We start from the raw sequence: 23084 nt of genomic DNA, 5'->3' as shown, positions 1-23084 counted from the left end.
AATACATCATCGATATCACTCCCAGAAGCACCCCGGCAGAGTACCTCTGTTCTCCCTAAGCCTCGTTAGGCACAGTCACAACGAAGAGACCAGGAGGCATTACACATTTATACGTGGAAAGTCATTTCACGCAGTAGTTCATGGACCAAACAACTCCAGGATGCCAGCCTTGAAGACTTGGGGAAGGGAAGGAGGTTTTTTCAAGATCCATCGAGAGAACTGCTGCAATGGTAACAGACAGTACTAAAACTACACTGTCAAGCCTCTCATTCCCCCGTTAACCTAATGCTAAATACAAAAATGCTTCTTTAAGTATGACAAGATGCAGCTTTAGCCAAACTGATTTACAGCTTCACAGGTAACAATGCACAACGAAAAAAACCCAAATCTGATAAAATAAAAGAATACACCACTGTGGCTTCCCTATATATTCTGATGTTTGTAAACACTGATTCTCATTTTCAATGATGCAATTAAGATATTGGCTACCACAAAAAAACACGGTATCACCAGACTGAAGAGAAGCATTACAGACTAGTGTAAGAAAGATTCCAGACTTGCGATGTGGGATTTGGAATACCCACTTCATATCTTTTATTGAAATTGCTGAATACTTTATATTACACTATTTTGATTCAAAATGGAGTTTTTATAAAAAGAAACCATTGTTGAAACCGAGCAAGCCAGCCAAAAAGAATAATGAAAAAGTTTCAAAAAAATTCTGACTTGTATGATGCTTTGAAATCCCATCATCGCCCATAATTTAATTTAGGAAATACCTGCAGAAGACTGCTAGAGAAAATTTGACTTGCATTCATTGCCAGCAACATTTCAAATCAATGACCATGGCCATGACCATACCATAAGAGCTAGCACTTAGGCTATCAGGACACATTGGCCCAAAATTTTTTTTCTTGTAATTAATACCAGAGAGGTGCATTGTGCTGACTAAAGCTCCTCTAATTGTTGGGCTTTTCTTGGTGATGACAAACTGGGCAGCGCAGACTGTATTATAGGAATTCTACCTCTATGTCCTTGAAAACTCTGGTTCTCATGCAGCTGGCCTAGTCCAGCCATAATTTAGAAAAAAAAAAAAAATCTTTGGGTGCTTGTCAGCTGCTTAGGCAAATACTGATGAAGTCAGTCATATGACCAGTACCAAAAAAAAATATCATGCAAAGAACAGCAACCGTTTCAGGCTAAAGCTACATAGAAATGTACCTTTCAGTCAATACCTTTGAACCAATGATCTGTTTAAATTAGAATGGATATTCAAATTTACAGGATAAATTAGACCAGTTCCAAAATTTACATCAAATCATCCCAACACACGCAAGTTATATTTTTCCTTGTCTTACGATGAGAAATGAACCCATAGAGTACCCTGCCGGCAGGAAGAACGTGTTGCTATTAAGCAAACCTGAGTAGTGAGGATCAATAAATACAAGGAGTTAAAATGCTAGTAGTCAGATAACTTGAGTCTCAGGAGCCAGGGGATTCATTAAGCCTTAAATCCGTTAAATCCGTTCCTTTCAAAGGTTTCTCTTTTTTTTTTTAAGCAAGCATTTAGCATCTGAGCCTTAAAAAAAAAAAAAAAAGAAAGAAAGAAAGAAAGAAAAAAAGTGTCCTGGCTAGAGAGAGTCAACATAACTCAGCCAACTGGATGTTAGAAATCCAGTCATTACCGAACAGATCATTGTAAACAACCAAGAAATCTTTCTTTTCTTCCCTTTTCAATGGTTTCTTGTTAAAGGCAAAATTCAGAAAAATCTTTCAGGCTGAAGTCCTCATATTTGGTTGGAAATGTTGTCCTGTTATATATAATTCTCTCTCTATATATTTGATTAGGCACGAGAAGGGTTATTAAACATTCAACAAGTCCTCATCACTATCATCATGAAACGATACTGTATTTGTAGAGTTCTGTGCCTGCTGCTGGCCTGGCTTGTCTTTTGCTTTCCTTTCCTTTCCCCCATTCAGCAAATAAGCTTTCTTATCACCGCCAAGACTGGGTGGCTTCTTTTGTGGGTGTTTGCTTTTGTCTAGTCCTCTTCCTGTCTGAATCTTTACATCTGGAATAGTTAATACTTCATCCTCACTGTCCAGGTCATCTACATGGAGAGAGGTAAAGGCTTCAGATGTAACAGACTTGGTAGTAATGTGACCATTCTCCTGCCCTCCTTTTGCTGTTCTTTGATTCGGTGCTGCGATTTCCTCCATAAGCCACTCTGTTTCATTCTCATTAGCTTCTTCTTCACTGTTTATCTGTGAGGAAAACAAAGATAAATATGCTGCATATACCCCTCTAGACTCTGCCACACGCTGCTCTCCCCAGCTGTCAGACCCCACACCACACCTGGCCTTGGGTTCAACTCAGTCATAAGACAGAAATACTGCAATAGCATGCTGCTACTATTGTTTTTCACTATGTCTGAAAGAGACTTTTTCTCTTCCTGTACTTGTTATTTGGCTATTTAGGGACTGTTCTTCATTTCTTCAACTCTATCTTCCTTTCCCATTTCACAATATAAATGTAAATCTCAGCTATGTGGCTTTCCTGAAGCCATACAGTATGCTTTCCATGCACTGAAGGAACTAAGAATTAAGGGGGGTTCTTTATCAAGAAATTAAAGCTTCATATTAAGAAAACTTGGCAAGAAACAAAACCTTCAATTTTTTCCACTGTATTACCTTTGTGTATTTGTAGGAGACACCAGATGTTCTTCTGCAGCAGTTCGTTATTTTGTTTATTACGATTTCCCTAAAGAAAGGGAAGAATGCTACATTAGGAAGACTGCATCCCCCTTATTAGCCCTCACTTCTCTTCACTGGATTTCTACCATCAACATAAAGCATTTCACCAAGCAAGCTGCAAGCTATTGCACAGTGACTCTTGATCCCAAACCGCCAATGAAACTCAGTCCATGACCATGTACATCTTTCTTTCCCCTTACCACAGCCTCAGAATTACTGTTCTGAAACACCTTGGGTCCCTGTGTCTAAGTGAAAACCAAACCTGTCTGGAAAGCAGAGAATCAGCGAGACTTGCACCTGTTCCTCACTGCTGTTGTATGGTTCCAGCTCAACACCACGAAAAGAGAGAGATATCAAACACCAACAATACTGTCACATTGTTTAATCCTCCCAAATTAGCAGTCATGCAGTACTCCAGCCCTCTTTACATGGGCCTTCAGACAGTAATGGGGAATTAAACAAACGAACAAACCAGGTGGTTTGACAACTGATGCTGCTAACGGAAAAACAGAACTTAAGACTCTACAGTTTACTACCTCCCATTCACTGAGGAAACAAAGTCCTACTAAAGAAACTTCTAAAGCCTCCCGATCATTTCTTACCTTCTCTCTTTTTTGTAGAACAGCAGGATTATTAGGCATGCAGTGAGGATAACCAGGAGGACACTCAGCACAGCACCAACAGCCTGACTTCTCCTTGAGAGGCCTTTATGTACTTGGGCCTCCTGATCAGTCTGGCGCTCGTCGCTTCCTGGATCATTGGTTGATCTAATAACATACATCAGGAAGAAAAGGAAGAGTAAGATCTGTTGACTGGTTGCATCAAACTTGACTAGGAACAGCAGATTCAACAAAATAAACACACCACACCATCCTGTCATTCCTACCTTACAGCTGTAAAGAACTGAGTATGGGGGATTTTATTTTACGTAAAAATAACTTAAAAAAATAGAAATGTATGCATTGTCCCTACATTCTGGTATGCTTTCAAGCCGTGCATAGAACCGATGACAGTCATGACTGAAGTGCATAATTAGGCACTCTAGAGCTTACACATCAGCAGCTATCCACACAGAGCTGCTATTTTAGAACCAAACCTGCACTTGAGCAAGCTGCAAAAGCTACAGCGCTTATTTACCTTCCAGCTGACTATGGCACTACACAGACCAAATTCCCTCAATTGCCTGTTTAAACCAGAATAAACAGTTTCCCTGTGTTTTCAAGCTAGCAGCCAGAAAGTGAACAAGCCTAGAACTAGTCACTCCATTCTTTGCAGTGAGGCTGCCTACATGTCAAGAATGCCAGTAAGCACCTAGATAGTCACCTGGCTTTTAATACTGTCACCTCATTACTCCTTTTTTGATCCGTAGAATAAGCAGTTAATAATTAATTGCAGAAATACCTCATTATTCCTCTAAGATCTGTAACAATTTTCACTCCAGCCTAAAGAAGTGGGCAGACAGAAGGGACGGCCAGTCTTTGCCATGGTTTTAAATTCTTCCAGACAGTCAGGCAAGGACAACAAACTTACCAAAAAACTGGTTACTCCTCTCAGTAACATGAAACAGCATGTTTACTCAGCTACAGTAAGGTTTTACATAGTGAAAGTCTACTTCTACACCGTGCCTCTACATTTTCCATGTAAACAAGCAGTTTTAGGCCCAGATCAACTTGGCAAGCTTTAATTTAGTGGTCACGTGCCAAACATTACACATAAACACCAATTCCATCTATCCATAAGTACTGCTTTTTTAGCTTTTCCTTTTTTCAGAACCATTGTGATGAACAAATACGAAAAAGCCTTTAGCTAAGAAGTGCTGACAACAGCTGCTTTCAGAAAGTAGTTAGCTACTTACATTAATGGACACACAGCAGACGTGTACCAGGTAAATAAATACTGGCAATCTGCTGTCTCATGAAGGAATTCAGGGATGCCTTCCTTTACTTGTGGACTGCAGTGGAAGAAAATGGTTGAAGACACAAACTTCGATGTATCTTTACCACATCTGGAGTCTGATGAAAATATGACATCCAAGTCATCATCTACAACGAGAAGAAAACCTTATAGCTTACTACTTCCTTGAGAACAGTCTATTAACGCTAGACCCTGCAAAGTTACATATTTATTCTGCAGTAATAGCTTATACCTTGCAGTATCAACAGGTGAGCTCATACTTTTATATAGCTGACCCCATCAGTTGCTATGGAACAGTGGGTTAAGCTCTTCACAAGAAAAAGCAGCTAGATAAAGGCAATCACTGCTTATGCGGAACAAGCACAGAGAAAAACAGGAGACCAAGTCTTCTATCTTGCATCATTTCTACCAAAGTCTTTCAACAAGTGTCAAGCCCAAACCCTATTAGGGCCGTATTTGCAACTGAGCTTACACAGTAAGAAAAAAGCAATCTAAGTTCTGCTAGACAGACTCTGGATACCTTTACAGAAAGGGATTAGCACCAGTGATGTGAAACAAGAACCATTTTTTGATGAAACAATTCACACAGAGTATCTAAGCAACTCTGGCTAGTGAGCAAGTACTTACCCTCCACATAATATTTAGCTTTTCTGGCAGAACCAATTCTCCGAAAACGACGTTCATTAGTTTTAACCTGGCAGATGTTCGCTCCAGAGCATTCTGGGAAACTTGAGTTTCTTATACCAGAAAGTTGAATTTCATATACATATTTATCGCCATTTGTCCGTATGTCCCCAGAAGCTGTGTACAACCTGAAGAAACAGAGGGCAGGTCCATTCTTAAGTCTGAACTCACAGATTTAGGTTACTCCCGAGACATAAGGCTGGCAACAGTGATAGCTGCTACCACTGGCTGATTCCAGAGCAAGCCGAAGTGACTGATTCAGCAACCAGAAGAGATGCAGGACAGACCTCCTCCCTGAACATTAGGAATGAGAATTATATTTTAGCACAAATAATCTTCCTAAGAATGCACAAACCCCAATTTTTTCCAGTTACACTGCCCTCAATGGGTGTATGAATATGTAAATACCTCCAAAGGATTAAGATAAAATGGAGACAAAAAAGCATGATTCAGCAGCCCATACGCAAGTTAGCCTGCTGACAATAAAAACACATTGCTCTATAGCTATGATAAATAGCATAGCTTAGCTGTCTTCTCTAAAAGGTAACTAGTTCTGCTGTGTCACTTAAGTACTATTTACAATTGTATTTTTTCACATTGCCTGTCAGAGCATGAATGCTCTAAGATTCACAGCTATTTGTTCTAGCCACCTGCTCAAAGGCTGAGCTTCCTCAAATACAATTAATCTTTAATCGCACATTACACCAAGTTTTTAACATTGTCCTGACTTTCTCTCCTCCTTCATTCAGGCCTGTTTGACTTTTGCTTTTTCTCTATGCTTGTAATGCTATCACCACATTTGCACAGCACGTTTATGCACAACACTTTTGCTCAGTTACTCCAGTCATGCACACTAATGGTTTGTGCCCTTCCAGCAGTTTATTCTTCCCATAACACTAGTACGGGGAGTTGCCTTCCATAACACTAGCATTGACATTAAATATCATAGTTAGTATGAGAGTCTGGAACAGAGTTATGTGCAATGTGTAGTACAGTCAGTGTAACTGCTGGTCTTCCCCTGCCTCTCCTGGGTTCATTCATGCTTCACCATTCCTCCAGAGCTGTCCTTCCTCACTTCTAAGGCTTTTGAAGTACAGCTTCCTACTTCCATATGGGTCATCTGAGCAGGAAAAAAGGTGCTATGTAAAAAGCCAAGGAGTACTCTAGGTGAAACAAAACAAATCTAAAAAATCAAGTTCTCTGACACTGAACTAATGTCTACATGCCTTGGAAGAAAGCAACAATACACAACAGAGAAATCTAACATCAAGGTGATTATGTGCAGGCTTTAGACTAGCCATGAGTATACCTGGACATGCTCACAGCTATAAGCCCAGACGTGAGCTGCACTATTATCCATCCTTTAAGTCAGCCATCCATACAAGGTGAATTCAGTGCTATTTCCACTTGACAGTTAATAACCATTAAGGCAACACAGAATATTCACACCAAGCTCTTTTTTGCAGTACAGTTTTCTACAGGATTAAGGTGTTGTGGTTTTTGGTTGTTGCTGGGGTTTTGTTGTTTTGAGGTGTTTTGTTTTGTTTGTGGTTGTTTGGGTTTTTTTTTTTACTTACTTGTAATAAACATCCCCTAAAGAGAAGTTTTTCCCAGTTGCAGGATTAATAACTGTTCCATTCACCACCTCCACCTCCTGCTGCTTCACAGCACAAGCTGCACGTGTGTCCCAAGTGATGTAGTAAGCACAGTTTTCTTCATCAATCCTACCGAACAGACATAACTGATGATTCCAGGAAACAGTAACAAGTGTTTAGTACTTTGACAAAGGGAAGACACACAGCTGCTAACCCATGTGTGAGAATGTCCTGCCAAAGCATGGTGCTGAGCATAAGCTAAAATAGTCAAGTAGCAATCAAAAAAAGCTACTTGAAGAATTGCGCTGCAATTTTCCACAGTTCCAAGACTTAAAAAGACCTGGCTACACTTGAACTTTCTACTTCAAGAGTTCCAGCAGCCACACAATGTATCAGAGGGGTTTATTGAAATATTTTAGCTAACAACCATTGTCAGGCTGCTCTTGGAAGGTTTAACGTGCTACACGTTATTTAAGACAACGAGTATAAGCTAGTCAGATCTTGCTGCCTAGTTCTTTGACTCATCCAGAGCATCTCGCTCAGTTTCCCAATTCTGCAAACAACATAGAGCTAACCAAATCAAGACTCGGCAAAAAGCCATCAAGCTTTCTTAGTATTTGTGATCATGCATATACACCTTATTTTAGGCAGTTTCTAGTTAACTTATTTGTATTGAGGCAACAATAAGTGACTGAGCTACTAAAACATGGTTTATCTACAGTAAGTGTTCTGTACTAAACAGATTTTGAGCAAAGAGTGGCTGTAGTAAAGCTGACCTCAAAAACAACAGCATCCCAGCCATTGTCAGATCTAATTTGGAAGTAGAATGCCTACATTTTTGCCCAGAAATTTTAAGATGATACAGAATATAACTGCTTATGGAAGTGAACAGGTGTAGTAACTCTAAGATTCATGTCATAAAAGTACAGGCCAAGGATTATTTTAGGGACTGTACAACAAAACAGACAGTCACTGTCCTGAGACTTACAGTTTACTATAGAGGTACAAAGGAATAAGCCATGAAGATCAGTGGTATGTTAATTTGTTACTCACCTCTGCAGCATGGGCATGCCAACTGTTTTTGCACACTTCAGTTCTATAATTGTTGTTACTTTCTTGTTTTTCCTACATTCCTGCCCACTGGAATAACTAATATACACTGTATCACCTAGAAGAGAAAAATGGTCACACAAAGTTTTTGTAAGCAGCTGTCAGAAACCCCCTTTGCTCATTCTCCAGACTTCATTACTTTAGATTAATTTCTAGGACTTTTCTCCCCTGCACAGGCCATATATCACTTACAGCACTTCAGTAATCTGAGGGCCTTCATTCTGATGATTTTAAAAATCATTTCTCAGACCTCTGTATTTACATTGTACCACATGTTCAGGTAATCAGTATGGCCATAAGAAATGTTTACATTTAACATGTCATAAACATAAGAGTATAAGAGTAAATGAAGATATCCATTTATAAATTAAATTAAGCAATGGACACATGTAATATATTCCACTGTTTTTGTAGCTGGATGGAAAATTTCCCTCAATTTCACAAACTCAGCAGCAATTTGAAAAATATTCTTTAAACTGAAAACTTCAGTAAGGTTGAGATTTATTTTTTTATTCTTTTTCTTAAGAGTGAGGCTAATTAGTCATCTTTCACGAGCTGCTTTAATTGAAGAAGTTAGTGGACACAGAACAAGTCTTTCAAAACAGGATGAACAAAAAAAAATAATTCCCCTTCCCACAGTTACAGAATAACTGACTGGTTGAGGTTGAAAGGAACTTCCAGAGGTCATCTGGTCCAAACCCCTTGCTCAAGCTGGGCCACCTGGAGCCAGCTGCCCAGGAACATGTCCAGACAGCTTTTGAATATCTCCAAAGTAAGAGACACTCTACAACCTCCTTGGTCACCCTCACTGTAGAAAAGTGGTTCTTCATGTTCAGATGGTCAATTCATTTCTTACAGCTTTAATAACAACACCGTTTATTTGCTTCAGTGTTTGCACATGGCTTAAACACTCCTTCTTTTAAGTGAGTAGTAGCATTTACTGGTTTTGTTTTTAAACAAAAGATTCACTGGTAAATATATTTCAAAATAAAGGCTTCACCATAATTTAAGAACCACTACAGCTAGGTCGTAAGATTTAACGATTTCTAGCTCTCTACAGGAATAAAAGTAACTCTACCTGTCACATTCAGCTTCTGCGTATGAACAAGTCCAAGAACTTGAACATCTCCATTATTGCTTTTCCTGCAAATACTGGCTCTTTCAGGGCAGCCTGTGGGTCCCTCATGGACCCTCTGACAGAGATTCACATAGTACCTATAGACAACAGGGTAGACAAGACTTCTTTACAATTAATTTAGGCTGAACTGAAACAGTGAGATACAAACTTCAGAATCCTCCTGGAAAGCTATCCATGTTGAAAGAAATTAAATACTCAAATTAGCTGACAGAATAAAGCACGTACTAAGATTCAGTGGATTATTTCTAACCATCATTTTCAAGTAAATGACTGTGCAAAAAATTGATCATTCACCAGATTAGTTCACTGGTTATGTTTGACCTAGGTCAAAACTAGAAATTGGAACGAAGTCAAGAAATGCCCAGAATTCTTTTCAGCTATAAAGGTTACAGTACTACCCTAAATTTAGCATCTTTTTGGAGCTATACCAGCTAAGTTTTATTAAAACAGAGGAATGAGTAGCAAGGTGGCAAATAAAACAGTTTTATAACCCCACAGTTTATGATAAGTTTACAATTAGATGCTCTCACCCTTACCAGTTCATTTCCATTTTCTAACTGGAGGGGGAATGCTAGAGAGGTTGATTACTTCCTGCCATTCATATCTTCCTCTAAGTTGTTACTTAGAGAAATGGAAGGAAAAGCACCCTACCTAAACTTTAGACAAGAAGTTACACTCTTTAGTCAAAAAATTATAATTAAGTCATTAAGATTTTTGTTCATCATAATCAAGAATTTAAACAATTGCATTTAAACTACAAAATTATTTTGTTGATACAGCAGTTTAAATAGAAAATCTTTTAAAAGCTTTGAGCTTAGACTTATTCATCCTTTAAAAGGGTTACCAACAGAGGGAAGGGGTAAGGATGAAGACAGTAATTATTCATCCTCTTCAGATAAAATGGGTTCCTTTTTTGTCTATACAGTGTTAAGCATCAACAGTTTTTAAGACACTGTCAGCAATTTAAACAGACTCTGAACAGGGACCAAAGTACTATGCCACATTACAACTGCAACTGTATTGATTAGCAAGCTGCTCCCTTAGAGTTGCTCATTACTCACGAGTTCCCATTGTGGAAAAATATCCAAGATCCTGTCAGGGAAGAAAGCATTCTCAAATCATAAGTTCTGTGTTTTTGGACAAACTTGCACTCCATCTTTTTGGGAGGACAAACAGCCTGAGTCTTCCATTCAAATGTCACAGCACAGCCAAGTGTCTCACTGAGAAGGTACGGTCTCCCAACACCAGCATTTTCATCACATGTGAAGATAATGGTAGATTCCCTTCTTGCAGTTGCTATAAGGGGGAAGGTTGTAAAAAAAAAAAAAAAAAAAAAAAAAAAAAAAAAAAAACACCACACACTTCGCAAGAGGCTTTCAGACACCCATGGATTTTAGTGTAGCAATTTTGCAGTATCAACAAAAGTTTTAATCAGGTATCATTTCAAACAGCAAAGAGGCATAAGTGCTTTACCTAGTTTTCATGCTTTTTAGACAGTAGTGTTCCTTGCAAAACAACTGATCTCCATCAAAGCAAAGTCATCACTTACGACTTAACCACTCAACCACTCACTATGTAAAGGCATGAACTTTTTATTTCAAAAGTATTTTAATCGCTCACTCAAGTAAAGTCAGGTTTGTTCCACAGGCTCCTTGTTTTGCCCACTCCTATCCCTTTACTTCCATTTTACTGCACCAGAGGTCTTTGGGCCAGCCTGAAAATGGCTCACGCCCTGTGTTACCTCAGATCCTTGCACATGAAGTATAAGAAGTTCTTACCGTTACCACAAAATCCCCACTTTCCATCTCCTTGGTAGTCTCCAGTTGTAGCACACCACAGCCTATTCTTTTCGTCTGTAATACATTGCTCATACGTCTTCCCTTTGTACTTGAAGGGGAACACACAAAGCTCTCCCTTTTCAGTCACTGAGAAGGAAAGGTACATCCTCTTAACAACATGCAGTAGAATAGCAGGCATATCCATATTCAGGACCATACCCAAAGCCTGTACTTCAATACTGAGGAAGAGTCATAGGCAGACAACAGGAACACTGAAACATTGAGTCTAAACCCAATCAGAAACCTAGGACAACCTAGTGTACAATTAGCTACCATCATCCCTACAGAAGAGTTGCACTCTATCCTCTAGGAGATACATGTTGATGTTGCAGATTAGCACAGTGCCTGTGATTTAACAGAACTACAAGTTTCTATTAACATATGTAAAATCCATATGTTGCTTCCCTCCTATCACAACAAAACCTCATACTTTAAAGGTAAAACTGACAAGGTCTTACATAAAGAGGAGATCTGCTTCAGTCTTACCTGGAGGGCACCGATCACCACCTGTATACTGCAAGATGACAGTCTCATCCTGGTGGCTATAGTCCATTTTCATTTCCTTTATGTCTCCAAAAGATGATGCACCACTTTCAGATGTCAGACACACTGCCCCATCTTTACATTTTCCCTGAGGCAAGTCTGCTGCCTTGCTGCACACACCAATGTGGTAACTGTTGGATCCAGAAAATACCTGTGTGGACATCCAGAACCATCACAACAAGGCTGCCTCAGAGCCTACACTCAATGCTTACAAAGAACCAGCCAAGTGCTCTATAAACCAAGTCTCATGCAGTACTTGCATAATGCAGGAGAAAAAGAAAGTAACTAATTGCAAGTCTGGCCTTCCTTAATATGGCAAAACTGCAGACAAAATACACCCAACAGGGCCAAGGACGCAGTCTGTTCAGCAGACTTGTTTTCACATTCAGGATTCTGCCACGGGTGAAGATTTCTCCTTCCTTTCCCTATCAGTATATCCATGAATTTCCCTCTCAAAAACATTAAAACCCCAGTGTTTTCCCTCTATTACTACTCCCCCTGTCAGAGGCCAGACAAGCTTCAGTTTCCTCCGCTTCAGTTTTAAAATGTTGATAGCAAGGGGCAATTACCAAAAAAGACGGAAAAAAAAAAAAAAAAAAAAAAATCACACCACCAAAAGGCATTACCTCAAATGATCTTCCAGAAAGGCTGGTCAGGTTAAAAGTATAGTGTAGCTGTTCATCAGTCACAGAGCAGCCTAAAGTTTTAACTTTATCAGGACACACAACTGGGGTTTCCCACTCAAACACAAAACTGCAGTCAAGTTTCCTTATCATCTTTGGCTTACCCTGTTACCAAAGACAACAGCAAGATACATTAGGTTTAATTTTTGGAGTTTTTTGTTCTTTCTGGACTACTACCACCACCACCTCTAAGTTACCTCAGTTATTACCAAGGCTAGGCTTTACTGACTAGGACGAACACCATGCCTTCATATTACAACCAGTACCAAAAAAAAAGCTACAAGTACTTTCTACCTAGCTCCAGAAAGCTATCAAAGCAGTAAGTACACAAACTTTCTTATTAATTAGGGTCAAGATTTTGATGTTTAACTCAGTTGCAAGCAGCAACAGAACTGTGAGAGAGTTGAGTTTCTCCATGGTAGAAAACATTAAGAAAGTTCACTGAGTTAAGGTTTAGAAAGAATGCCGTTGCCTTTGTCATATTTTGAAAAAAATTAGTATGGCCTGTATAATATTTAGAGCTGTCTAGAGTTTCAGCTTATGCCCCAAGTTGATGGAAAATGATTCCCCTGAGTATTTTCAACAGGCTCTAGTTTGTCACACATATTCAAGTGCTTCTCTACAGTTTGCTAAAGCATTCAAAAATTTCAAGAGGTTTTAGATTCACACACCATGCAACTTCATTTTAGTATTCAGGTATCAACAGAAAATAAAAACCTAAGTATCTGAAAGCAAATTTTTAAAGCCTTGTATGATTATGGAAAGGGTTACAACATAGCAGAAATATTTCCCAGTACTAGCTTTACGAACAGTTACACTGGTTCTTGTGTTAGCTTGTGGTACAAGTACAAGTTTTTGGACCTAGACAACGTGCAATACAGCATTAAGTTTAATGCCAGAAATAAGTTATCGCTACATTACTTTAGTGGAATCTGATCCTTGAAACCATCAGAACCTGCTACTCTCAAGCCTAAAGTTCATGCACTCTATGAAATTTTGCCTGGTGAGGAACACAAATACTAAGTATTTAAGTGCTACGTATTCAAGTAGTTAAGAATACAAATACTAAGTTGTTTAAACACTTCCATCCTTACATGCTAGAAAGAAATCCTTGGTTTAATTTTAAACAAAGCTAACGTTGGTTACTACCTATTTCCCACTGCACTCCAATATCAATGTAAGTTTAATAGATGCCTTACCAGACTGGTTCCTTGGCTGCAGTGAAATACAATAAGAGAAGTATAGTTCAATTTGTTGTTTATCCGACAAGGAGTAGTGCTGTTGTAAGTGATGTAAACTTCATTCACTGCCTCATTTAACTTGGGAGGTTCAGTAACACGACCAATATCCTACACAAGCAAAAATATGTATTGAGACATAGGACATACCTAGATTTCAGATCAGCCCAGAGATTCAGATCAATTCAGATTCCTCTGTCTGGTTTATATGGAAGCTCTTTTGAAAACTGCATTCTATACTCAAACAATTTTTCCATTTCAATCCTAACAAAATGCAAGTTGAACAACTTAAAACATCTTCCATTAAGCTTGACAAAAGCTAAGGAGGTTCTGCATCTTACAGGTACATTTTCCTTTAAATCACTGTGCCAAAATACCAACATATCACTTAAAAATAGTGTAGTATTAGCAATGAAGTAAGGTACCTAGATCAACGTCGAAGTTCATGGAAGACAATCTCAACTTTTTATTTTGTGTATCTCCTACAGCTCATAAAGATGGTCTCAAAAGGTAAAGAGCCTCCATCTCTCAAAGTAATAACACAGACAAGTTAACCAATATTCTGCTACAGGCTTGCTATTCATGCAGCTGTCAAGTTTTTACATGGAACTACTAAATTCATTGTAGAGCATGCCAGGACATATCCTGCTTCATATTGTAACAGGCTATCATGGGATCAATCACGCCTTTCCTGTGCCACAGAATGGCAAACTAAGAGCCATTCTGCTTCCCAGTCTCCATATTTGGCACACAGCACTACATGACAAAAATTATCTGTAGTAATTTTTCATATTTGTCACTGTATGGAATCTTCTAGCACCCAAAAAAACCCTAGGGTTCAGGATAGGAATATACTTCATAGCAAAAAGCAACGAAAGGTAATTTTGCAGGGTAGATTTTGATTTTGTATTCCATTTCGTTAACCCATTGTCAAATCTCTGGTTCAGATCAGGTGTCTGTGCTGGGATACTGTTTTAAACTAGCAGGAGAATGCATGTTTCAGTGATTCCAGGCACAGTACTTACTATTGGTGCTTCATTAACAGGAACCATGCAAACAGCTGCTCCAGGTGGGCAACCAACATCCTTGATAGGATTGAGAGGCTCACAAATGTTGATGTAGAAGTCTGGAGAAACATCCGTTGTATCTTCATCCACAAATGCCTCGTAATACCCAGTGCGATGGATCAGAGGAGACAGGTCAATAATGGAACTGCCATTCAATACTGAGCACTTCACCTACAACAAAGCGTGTTTTATTGCTCTTATTATTACTTGCTTTGATTTAGTGACAAACACCCTGTCCTTCAGAGGACCAGAAGTGTGACTGCATATAACGTTTCAGACTTGATTGTGTAAAGCAGCATTTGTTACAAATTTGATTTGTCTACAGATACTAAGCTCCTACAAGATGTATACGAAAAACCTCAATTGTTTAAACATTCCTATGGAATGGAGTCCTTATCAGAACAATACTAAGACGTAAAGCTCTGGCACGCATACTCCAACATACAGTCAACTATGTCTTCCTAAGATCAGTAGATCCTACAGTTTCTTCCTCTCCGCATCTCCCACACACCACTGGACCACCTCCAGTAAACAAGCTTGGTTATAACAATGTAGTTATTGTATTGCAAGCTGATGTCTTGAGCACTGGATTTCCTCAGAACTTATTTCTCACATTTCTTAAAAGTGCCTAAGCTTACTGACAGCCTATGTGGAACCTGGGAATCCTATTCTTGTTTAGATATTAGATAAGGAGCAAATAACAAAATCACTGTTTAATTTCAGGATAAATATTCATCATTCCTACCTAGCCATCACCTGAAATAGCTACGGTCACTGTGGATGCACTGTGAAAAGTGATCAGAAATGCACAAATGATCACTGAACAGAACGAACAGGCTAGGAAACACAATGTTTTTAGGCACTGCTGATTTTACTGCAGCATGGTACATACTACTGAAGAAGAAACTAGAACCATGTGTAGCACAACTCTTACAAAAGAAGGAGGGGAGACATGACAGTTCTTACCAGGAAAAGGAAAGCTGGAAAATGCTTTTCCTAAACTGAAGCAAGAACTGTGGTAGTATTGAGACAGCAATAAGGAGAAAAAACCCAACTTGTCACAGAGAATGACGGTCACAATAGAAGTAATCAAGGCAACAAAAAGAATGATTAGGCAGATTAACAAAAGATAACATTTCAGGTGTTAAGAAAAAAAAAATCTGAATTCACCTTACAGCTCATTTAGCTTTCTATTCTTATTGCTATTTTTTACTCAGTGCATCCATTACCGGTAACAATTTAACTAGCTAAAATTAACTGAAGTAAGACTAGCTCCAAGTATTATCTGGAACACCAATTCATCCACAGCTGACCAAATCACATTATTACAGCATGTGTTATACAGCAGAGGCAGACCCTAAATTCATGCTATTGAGGTTTACCAATTTTTGCACTAAGCAAACTGATCATACACTTGCCTGGCCTCTAGTCACTTGCTCAGAAACAAAGACTACCTCCATGCACAGAGATGCTATCCATCCTCACCCTCAACTCAGCCTAAGCTCTATTGGCCTGTTACATTGGTGGATCTTTAACCATCAGTTGCCAAGAAGATGCCCTGTAGCTTCCATTTGAGCTGTACAGAAAAGCAGCTAAGTAGGTTCCACAGCGGGGTTATTCTGAAGTGTTAAAATTTTAACTTGGTTCACCATGCATGCAGTCCAGAAGTTTGCCAAATATTCTTCAACCCTGCTGGAAAAGTCACTAAGTATTTGAGAACTTCTGTATGAACTTGGGTTCTGTGCTACAGAAAGAGACCTTTCCCTCAAGGATTTAAAAACATATACTGCTATTAGCTTAATCACCCAGAAATTCAGTCCCACAAGTGTTTGCCATAAAAGTAATTCTTACCTCTTCCTCACAAGCCAAGGAAGTATGCCAAGAGAAGTAACTAGTGCACGTCTGCTCATCAAAAGACAGAAAAACAGGCTGGCTGTCATCGCCGACATCAGACTTGCACACAAAGCTAAAATAGCTTTTGTGCTTCAGTTCAGGGTCTGCAGGGCAAGGATCTCCATCTTTATAGACAAGCTTTAACACTTGATCTTCATAAGTTAAAGTTTTACTCTGTTTTCCAGCATTAATTGGTTTTGGACCACCAGTGATGCAGACAGCTAAAGGAAAAAAGAAAAATAAACAAAACAGATCTGATGCAACTGTCCTTCAAAATTGCACCTTACAACATGAACAGCAGGAAACTTAAGGTTTTAGCATGACTAATTTTCCTACGAAAGGTAGGCTGTTTCACACCATCCAGAGGTTACCATTAATCTGAGATGAACTGCACTGAAACAAAGACCAAACATTGTCTTTAATACTTCATTAACCAGCAGGGAGTACTGCATTTATACACATTTAAGCAACCACAGAGCACAGTGTCTGGTTATCACTTCTCTGAAAGCCAAGAGATTAGCACAAAATAACAGCCAGATAAAATTTTATTAAGATGCCTCTTAAAAACCAAATCAACCAATTCACAAGTGATACTCCTATTTTAGCATTTAAAATGCTACTCATGCATTAGCATTTAAGATAATATTCAGTTTGACAGAACAGTTAGCAATTCAACCTGCTACTAAGCAGCTTGAAATAGAAGTTGATTTCTACTGATGTTTCAGAAGCATCCAAAACAGAACAGAAAACCAGAAAGAAGATTGGCAAGGGTTTGAAGTACAGACACAAGGCTCAGTGCAGATGCAATACAGCAGTACATCAGCACAAAGCAATTCTTGTGCTCAGCTCACTAGCTGGAATCTCCTAACGTCTTCCTTTTCACAACGGTCAAAAGGTGCAGTAGAAGTGTCTACACTCCTGCCCTTATGTCCAAAATAGTATCTACCCATTCAGACCTAAAGGGGTTGGACTGGCAGTGAGCCCACCTAAGTTTAGAAATGGAGTTTGATAGGAATACATTGCTTCATTCTCTAGAACAGTTTCAGGATCTTTTCATGACCAATTCAGCCACAGAGCTGCTCTCTTCATTCCTTCGTGCCCCTCTCATTTTACTGTAACTTCAGCATAAATACTTGCTTTGGGTACCCTACACAGTCAGTCAGTGATTATAGTATCAGAGGGGATAAGATTCTTACCAGCTCCATTAGCACATGAACTTTTAGCGTCAGCACAAACATTCAACTGAATTTTTCTGTTGTGCGAATCTTTGATGGTATAACCAGACTCTCGCTTTAGTGATGTCAAATCAAAGAGGTGACCTGTAGGCAGATCAGGGAATAATTTAATCTTTTTTGAGATTCAAAATCAAGACATTTCTTTCTTTAAAAGCTTTCAGTAACTTAGTAGGAAGGCCAAGCAGCTTCTACTTGCCTGCTAGCTTAGAAAGGCAAACAGTTACTAATTCATATTAACGGAGGCAAAACTAGTTTCAGAACTATAGACTATTTGTTCCAAGTGATATTGCAGCACCTTACAAGATATTTCTACCCACCAATAAGCTTGTTGGTCACTCTCCAGAGTATGTGTCAACACTGCCCTTTTCTAATAAAGTCCCTCAAGAACACAAACACAGTAGTGCTGTTTCCAGAGGCTTCTTCCAGATACAAAATCCTGAGGCCACCTCCTCACCTGTTGCAGGATTGGTTACCCGACAGTCATTTTGCACATTGCTTTTAAGAGGACATGCAGCAGCGGTGAACCATAAGAAGGTATATTCACAATCCTCAATGGCCATTATAAGTTCTGGCTTCGATTCCTAAACAAGGAACAGTGGAGAAAGACTATCACTCTTTAGAGATGTGTCTAAGATTTCACGCCATGGAATTACCCCTGAAGCCTGCAGCTGAGCTCAATTTGAATGCCAGTCCTAGGACTTAACAGACCGATGAATTAACAGTCCAATGAATTATCCATGGGACAGAGTATTTAACTGTGAGTATTTCAAATAGACAACAGTACAGAACCATTATCAGGAACAAAAGAATTGATGAGAGGAGAGCTAAAGGCAGCCTAGCTGGGCAACAGAAAACGCAAAAAGTGAGGGTAAGACATCTCACCAAAGGGAAGAGTACTTAACGGCAAGGCATACAGGTGTGCAAGATTTAGGAACTACATAGATAGTATTATTTACTACCTGAAACACTTCCCAACCTACATCATCTTCAAGACACAAACAGGCAATCTGAAGCTATTATAGATGATAAAATTTGTGCCAGCAGAGTGTACAAAAAGATCTCTTAAAAATTGCTCAGCATTTGAAGTTCAAATACTCACAAACCTGCTTACAAGGCTGGCTCCCATCCAACTACAGATAAAAAGGGAACGGATAAGAACTGCCCACCATTTCCCATACACATACAGTGGTATGAATGACTCATGAAAACATAGAACCCCACCAGAAGGGGCCTACTTACAATTTTGCTTTCATCACACTTGAGGCGCAATATTGTTGTTTTCTTGCGAATTTTATCTGGACACTGCTCCCCATTAATGTATTTCAGAATAGAAATGCCATTTTCCCACCGGGGACCATCAGCCACTTCCCCGAGACTTGTACATTTTGTACCCTCCATGAGGGAGGCAGCAGCATCAGAAGGACAGGAACCTATGCAGATGAACAAAAACAGCATTATTACTCCTAACGTTGTTCAGGCTTACTTCCTTGGACTAAAACTCCACTGCTCTACTTTCAGGTATGTAGTGGCTGATCTATCTCCAAGCCACTGTCCCAACCATACTCATTGGGGTGGGGTTTCTTCTCCCCCCAAAATCACAAGTAGCAGCAACTGCCTCACTTCGCTCAAGCTCATGCAGAAAGCGGTGGCAGCAGCTACGGGGGAAGCAGACTGCTACACGGAGTGGAAGGCCAGAGTCTGTTACCTGGTCTTCCACTGGACAAAATGTAGAGTCAGTTGTTAAGATGCCACAGAGAAAATTCTGAAGTTAACATCTTGCACCAAAAGGTTAAAATAATCTTTAAGAGCTATAGCAGACTTTGGATAAGGATGGAAGAGCTACAGTACTGAAGTTATCAAGAGAAGATAAGAATTGCTAGTGAATCTCATTAGTCAAGCAGATGGAAATCAGGCCCATAATCCACCCTTCCCTCTAGTGCTGAAATTACACCACTGTCTCTACACACTTTGCTTTGTGATTTTTTCACTCTGAACAATAGAACGTTATTACTTGCCTCCCCTAACTACAGTGAGAATATATTTTATTTTGCTCTTACGTGCAGCACCATATGGTACTAAGGGCTTGCAGACATTAATATAGTATTTCTGTGAAGAAGTAGATAGAGCTATTGCCTCCCAGTTCTCTCTATGCCGTGTCAGAGATGAGAAGTCATAGAAGTTTCCTTCATCATCCCTGTAAGACAAAGGATTCAAATTAAGAGGCATTTAAAAAAAACAAAAATCAAACATTGTAACTTACAATTCTTAAGTTACTACAATACTCTCAGCCTAGTACCTCTGAGCAGAGTATCATGCTGGAAAAGAAATCTGCACCAGACTCACTGATCCCTACAAACCTCAAATTGAGTAGAGGCATCAGTGCCCTAGCCATGCCCACATTAACCATCCACGTGCACACAGCCCTCAGCCAGCGCAAGGGTAATTCTGAGTTTTCATTGAAGCACACCAGCTTTCAGCGCATGGCAAGCACAAATGCATAGTTACAGTGGATTGTTCTACCGTAGGGTAGAAACCTATCGTGATGCCAGACATTAAAACTCTGGGCCAATTATTAGCCACATTTGACACCACTTAACAAATCTTAATGAGCTAATACTTTGTTGTGACAGAAGTAGATGAGATTTTTCCTAGAGCTTTGTTCGGTGGAAGTTCCAAACAGACAGCAGTTGTATTCTTGTTTAAATTAGCTATAGTTAAATAATAACTAGACACTTGTAACAACCTAACATACTCAGAGTTCAACCATCAATAACAGCACACCCAACAGTTCACTTTGATACTAAGCTTATTTCCCAGAAGAAGCTCCAACAAAGTCTTTTTCTTCAGTGAAATTAGTTTTAGGAAGTATAAATTGCAGAAGTTACTTAAAACACATGACATTTGCATTGAACGCTACATTAGCTGGTTAGTGACCAAGTCAAAACACAATAGCTAAAGTGGTAATATCACACTGAGTTGCAATAAGGCTGTACGTGTTTCTATCATCATACAGCTCCATTTTAAGTTTGTGGAAACAACTTACTTGTAGGAGCACTCCGTAGATTTAACAGGTGGGCAAGCGTACTGAGTATGCCATTCAAACATGTAGGTACAATCTGGAGTTTCCTTCAAAAATACAGGCTGAAAGAACACAATACAAAAGGAATTCACTTTCTCATTTAGACACGTTGAAGCTACCAAAATATCTCAGCCTTGCTTCAAGAAGATCCAGGAACCTGTGTTTACATATAATCTTAAGAGCCACACTATGCCTCTGACCAGCTGAAAGCATGGCTTCTCCCAAACCCAAGTTTATCCATATGCACACTTCTGATAAAAGGGCAGCCCATCAGAAGCTTCTGCGTCCTTCATGAAATAAGGGGAAGAGAAAAAGTAACTCTAGGCACCATTGTTTAAGAACAGGAAAGCAAGTGCAAGTATAGAGAGGGTAATACTAGAAGCAGGTAACCAGCTATTTTGGTCTGGCCATGTAATAATACCTGCTTTCCTCCTACCTTTCATTTCTTACAAAGAAAAGGCTGTTATTTCTGGGAGAATGTCTCTTCCCCACATCCCCAATATCTTTGCTAATAGCAGGCACCCCTTAAAGGAAAAACATGCCCTGACTTTCCTGGGGCATAACAAAGGTACCTTCCATAAACAGGAAATCCAAAACATTCCTCATTTTTTATTACCTCACAAAATCCTTCAATCTCCTGCATAATCTGTAAGTCCTTGAAGGAAGCTAGTTCAGGTTTTTCACCTTACATTTCCACACATTACATACAGGAAGTGTATGTTTTGAAACTAACCTCAGATGTAGTCTTGTCACAATAGAACAATATGGCAGTTGATCGTTCATATATTTTATGACATTTTTCTCCATTGGTGTAATTAATCATTATTAAACCATTTTTGAAAGTCAGTTTTTCTGTAAGTAAGCCTAGAAGCAAAGAAATGAGACAAGTAAACAGCTAATCCAGTAAATACATGACTGCAGCAATGCCTCTAGCAACAGGGTTTCACAGACAGCAGTAACATGCACAACCAAGTATTGATAGAAAGACTTCAGCTTTCCTCTAAACTTTGTGACCTAGTTATTGCATGACTGCTATTCCAGTACAGTAAGGGGTTGAGCACATTCCTAATTGTGTGTCAAGATAGCTATACACATGACATTTTACTTGCACATGAAGCAGAAGTGCTAGGGTGCTTTCTCCCATAAAATGTACAAGGTTAGCAAGAACCCCTTTTGTATCACATAGTGGCTTCAGTTACACCCCGGTTAATCTTCCCATTCTCTAAGTTCCTTTTGATCAAGTGCTATACCTGCTACTTTTCTGAAAGTATAGTCCGTCTTCTTTACTTGACATGATGACACAGTGTGAGCCTCTGTTTTGCAAGGTTCTGTTATTTCTCCACAAACTCTGAAGTAGTAGTCATACTCATCTGTACTCACTTTTATGTCTTTATTGGAAAGTGGTTTCAGGTTATAGACATGACCGTACCTTGGATCTTTCACCTGGCAATCCTCTCCTTTAAAGAAAAGTTAAGAATTTAAAATACAACTTAATATCAATGAGCTACATCAAATACACTTAGGACAGCTAAGGCCTACTGGCACAAACAAGGCCACAAAGATGAGTATCTGGCGCTTTAGGGCAGTAACGCTTAAGAACCATTTTAGTCCAGCTAAGCAGCTCATTTCAGGAAGTCACCAATTATCTAGAACTACAAGACTAAGCTACAAATGGAACATTTCTGTTGTAACTACCACTAAAGAAAGATGCAAAAGTCACACTGTAGTTCAAAAACTACCTCAGAGTGGCCTCACAGGTTCTTCCTTCAGCCATGCTGAAGATTAAGTACAGAACTAGAGACACTAAGTCCAACGCTTGCTTAATGATCTGGAAAGAACAGCAAGGTCACAAGGCCAAAGCAAAAGTTGTCCTAGATGTCAGTCTTCTATCTTCTTTTAACAGCTGTTAAGTTTGCCAAGTTAGGAAATAATCAATCATAGGAAATTTAGCTACAGCTTATGGGTCTGACAAGACACAGACAGAAAAGGTTTGGGAAGATTCTAGTGTCATTAGTCTAATCAGCTAATACACATCAGTAACTTTGCTGCTGATCAAGTCCTCAGTTTTAAAGTGACACATTGCTCCATATTCTGAAGCTTTTAAAAAGCCATCAGATTGTATCACATGGTTATTATGCTCCCCTCAATCACCCAACAAGTTGGTACCAAGTTAAAAACAAGGCAGTCTGCCTCCCTTGAAAACCACAACTCTTGTCACCAGCTCCTGCACGGCAATTGTGTGCTGCAGGGCAGTAGCTCGTAAACACTCCTCTTATGCCACATGAGGTCACTGGCAGTTTCAATAGTGTCTAG

General features: G+C 39.3%; 1 protein-coding gene across 1 annotated transcript in view; it reads right to left on the bottom strand.

Annotated features, from left to right (window-relative positions):
- Positions 1-556: 556 nt before the first annotated feature.
- IGF2R (insulin like growth factor 2 receptor) overlaps positions 557-23084 on the bottom strand; it is a 60804-nt gene continuing 38276 nt past the window's right edge. The window contains exons 27-48 of the mRNA XM_037392932.1: positions 22022-22228; positions 21505-21635; positions 20736-20833; positions 19750-19886; positions 18932-19122; positions 18147-18273; positions 17654-17776; positions 16416-16678; positions 14523-14735; positions 13459-13608; positions 12203-12364; positions 11520-11727; positions 10974-11120; positions 10257-10491; positions 9136-9272; positions 8001-8115; positions 6930-7076; positions 5296-5480; positions 4610-4796; positions 3357-3521; positions 2692-2761; positions 557-2265 (exon numbers count right to left, since the gene is read on the bottom strand). Coding sequence (XP_037248829.1) covers positions 1864-2265; positions 2692-2761; positions 3357-3521; positions 4610-4796; positions 5296-5480; positions 6930-7076; positions 8001-8115; positions 9136-9272; positions 10257-10491; positions 10974-11120; positions 11520-11727; positions 12203-12364; positions 13459-13608; positions 14523-14735; positions 16416-16678; positions 17654-17776; positions 18147-18273; positions 18932-19122; positions 19750-19886; positions 20736-20833; positions 21505-21635; positions 22022-22228 — 3800 coding nt within the window. The 3' untranslated portion in view covers positions 557-1863. The remainder of the gene's footprint in view (positions 2266-2691; positions 2762-3356; positions 3522-4609; positions 4797-5295; positions 5481-6929; positions 7077-8000; positions 8116-9135; positions 9273-10256; positions 10492-10973; positions 11121-11519; positions 11728-12202; positions 12365-13458; positions 13609-14522; positions 14736-16415; positions 16679-17653; positions 17777-18146; positions 18274-18931; positions 19123-19749; positions 19887-20735; positions 20834-21504; positions 21636-22021; positions 22229-23084) is intronic.

Source organism: Falco rusticolus, chromosome 6, assembly GCF_015220075.1.
Source record: "Falco rusticolus isolate bFalRus1 chromosome 6, bFalRus1.pri, whole genome shotgun sequence".
Lineage (NCBI taxonomy): Eukaryota > Metazoa > Chordata > Aves > Falconiformes > Falconidae > Falco > Falco rusticolus.
This window is presented reverse-complemented; position numbering and strand designations above follow the sequence as displayed.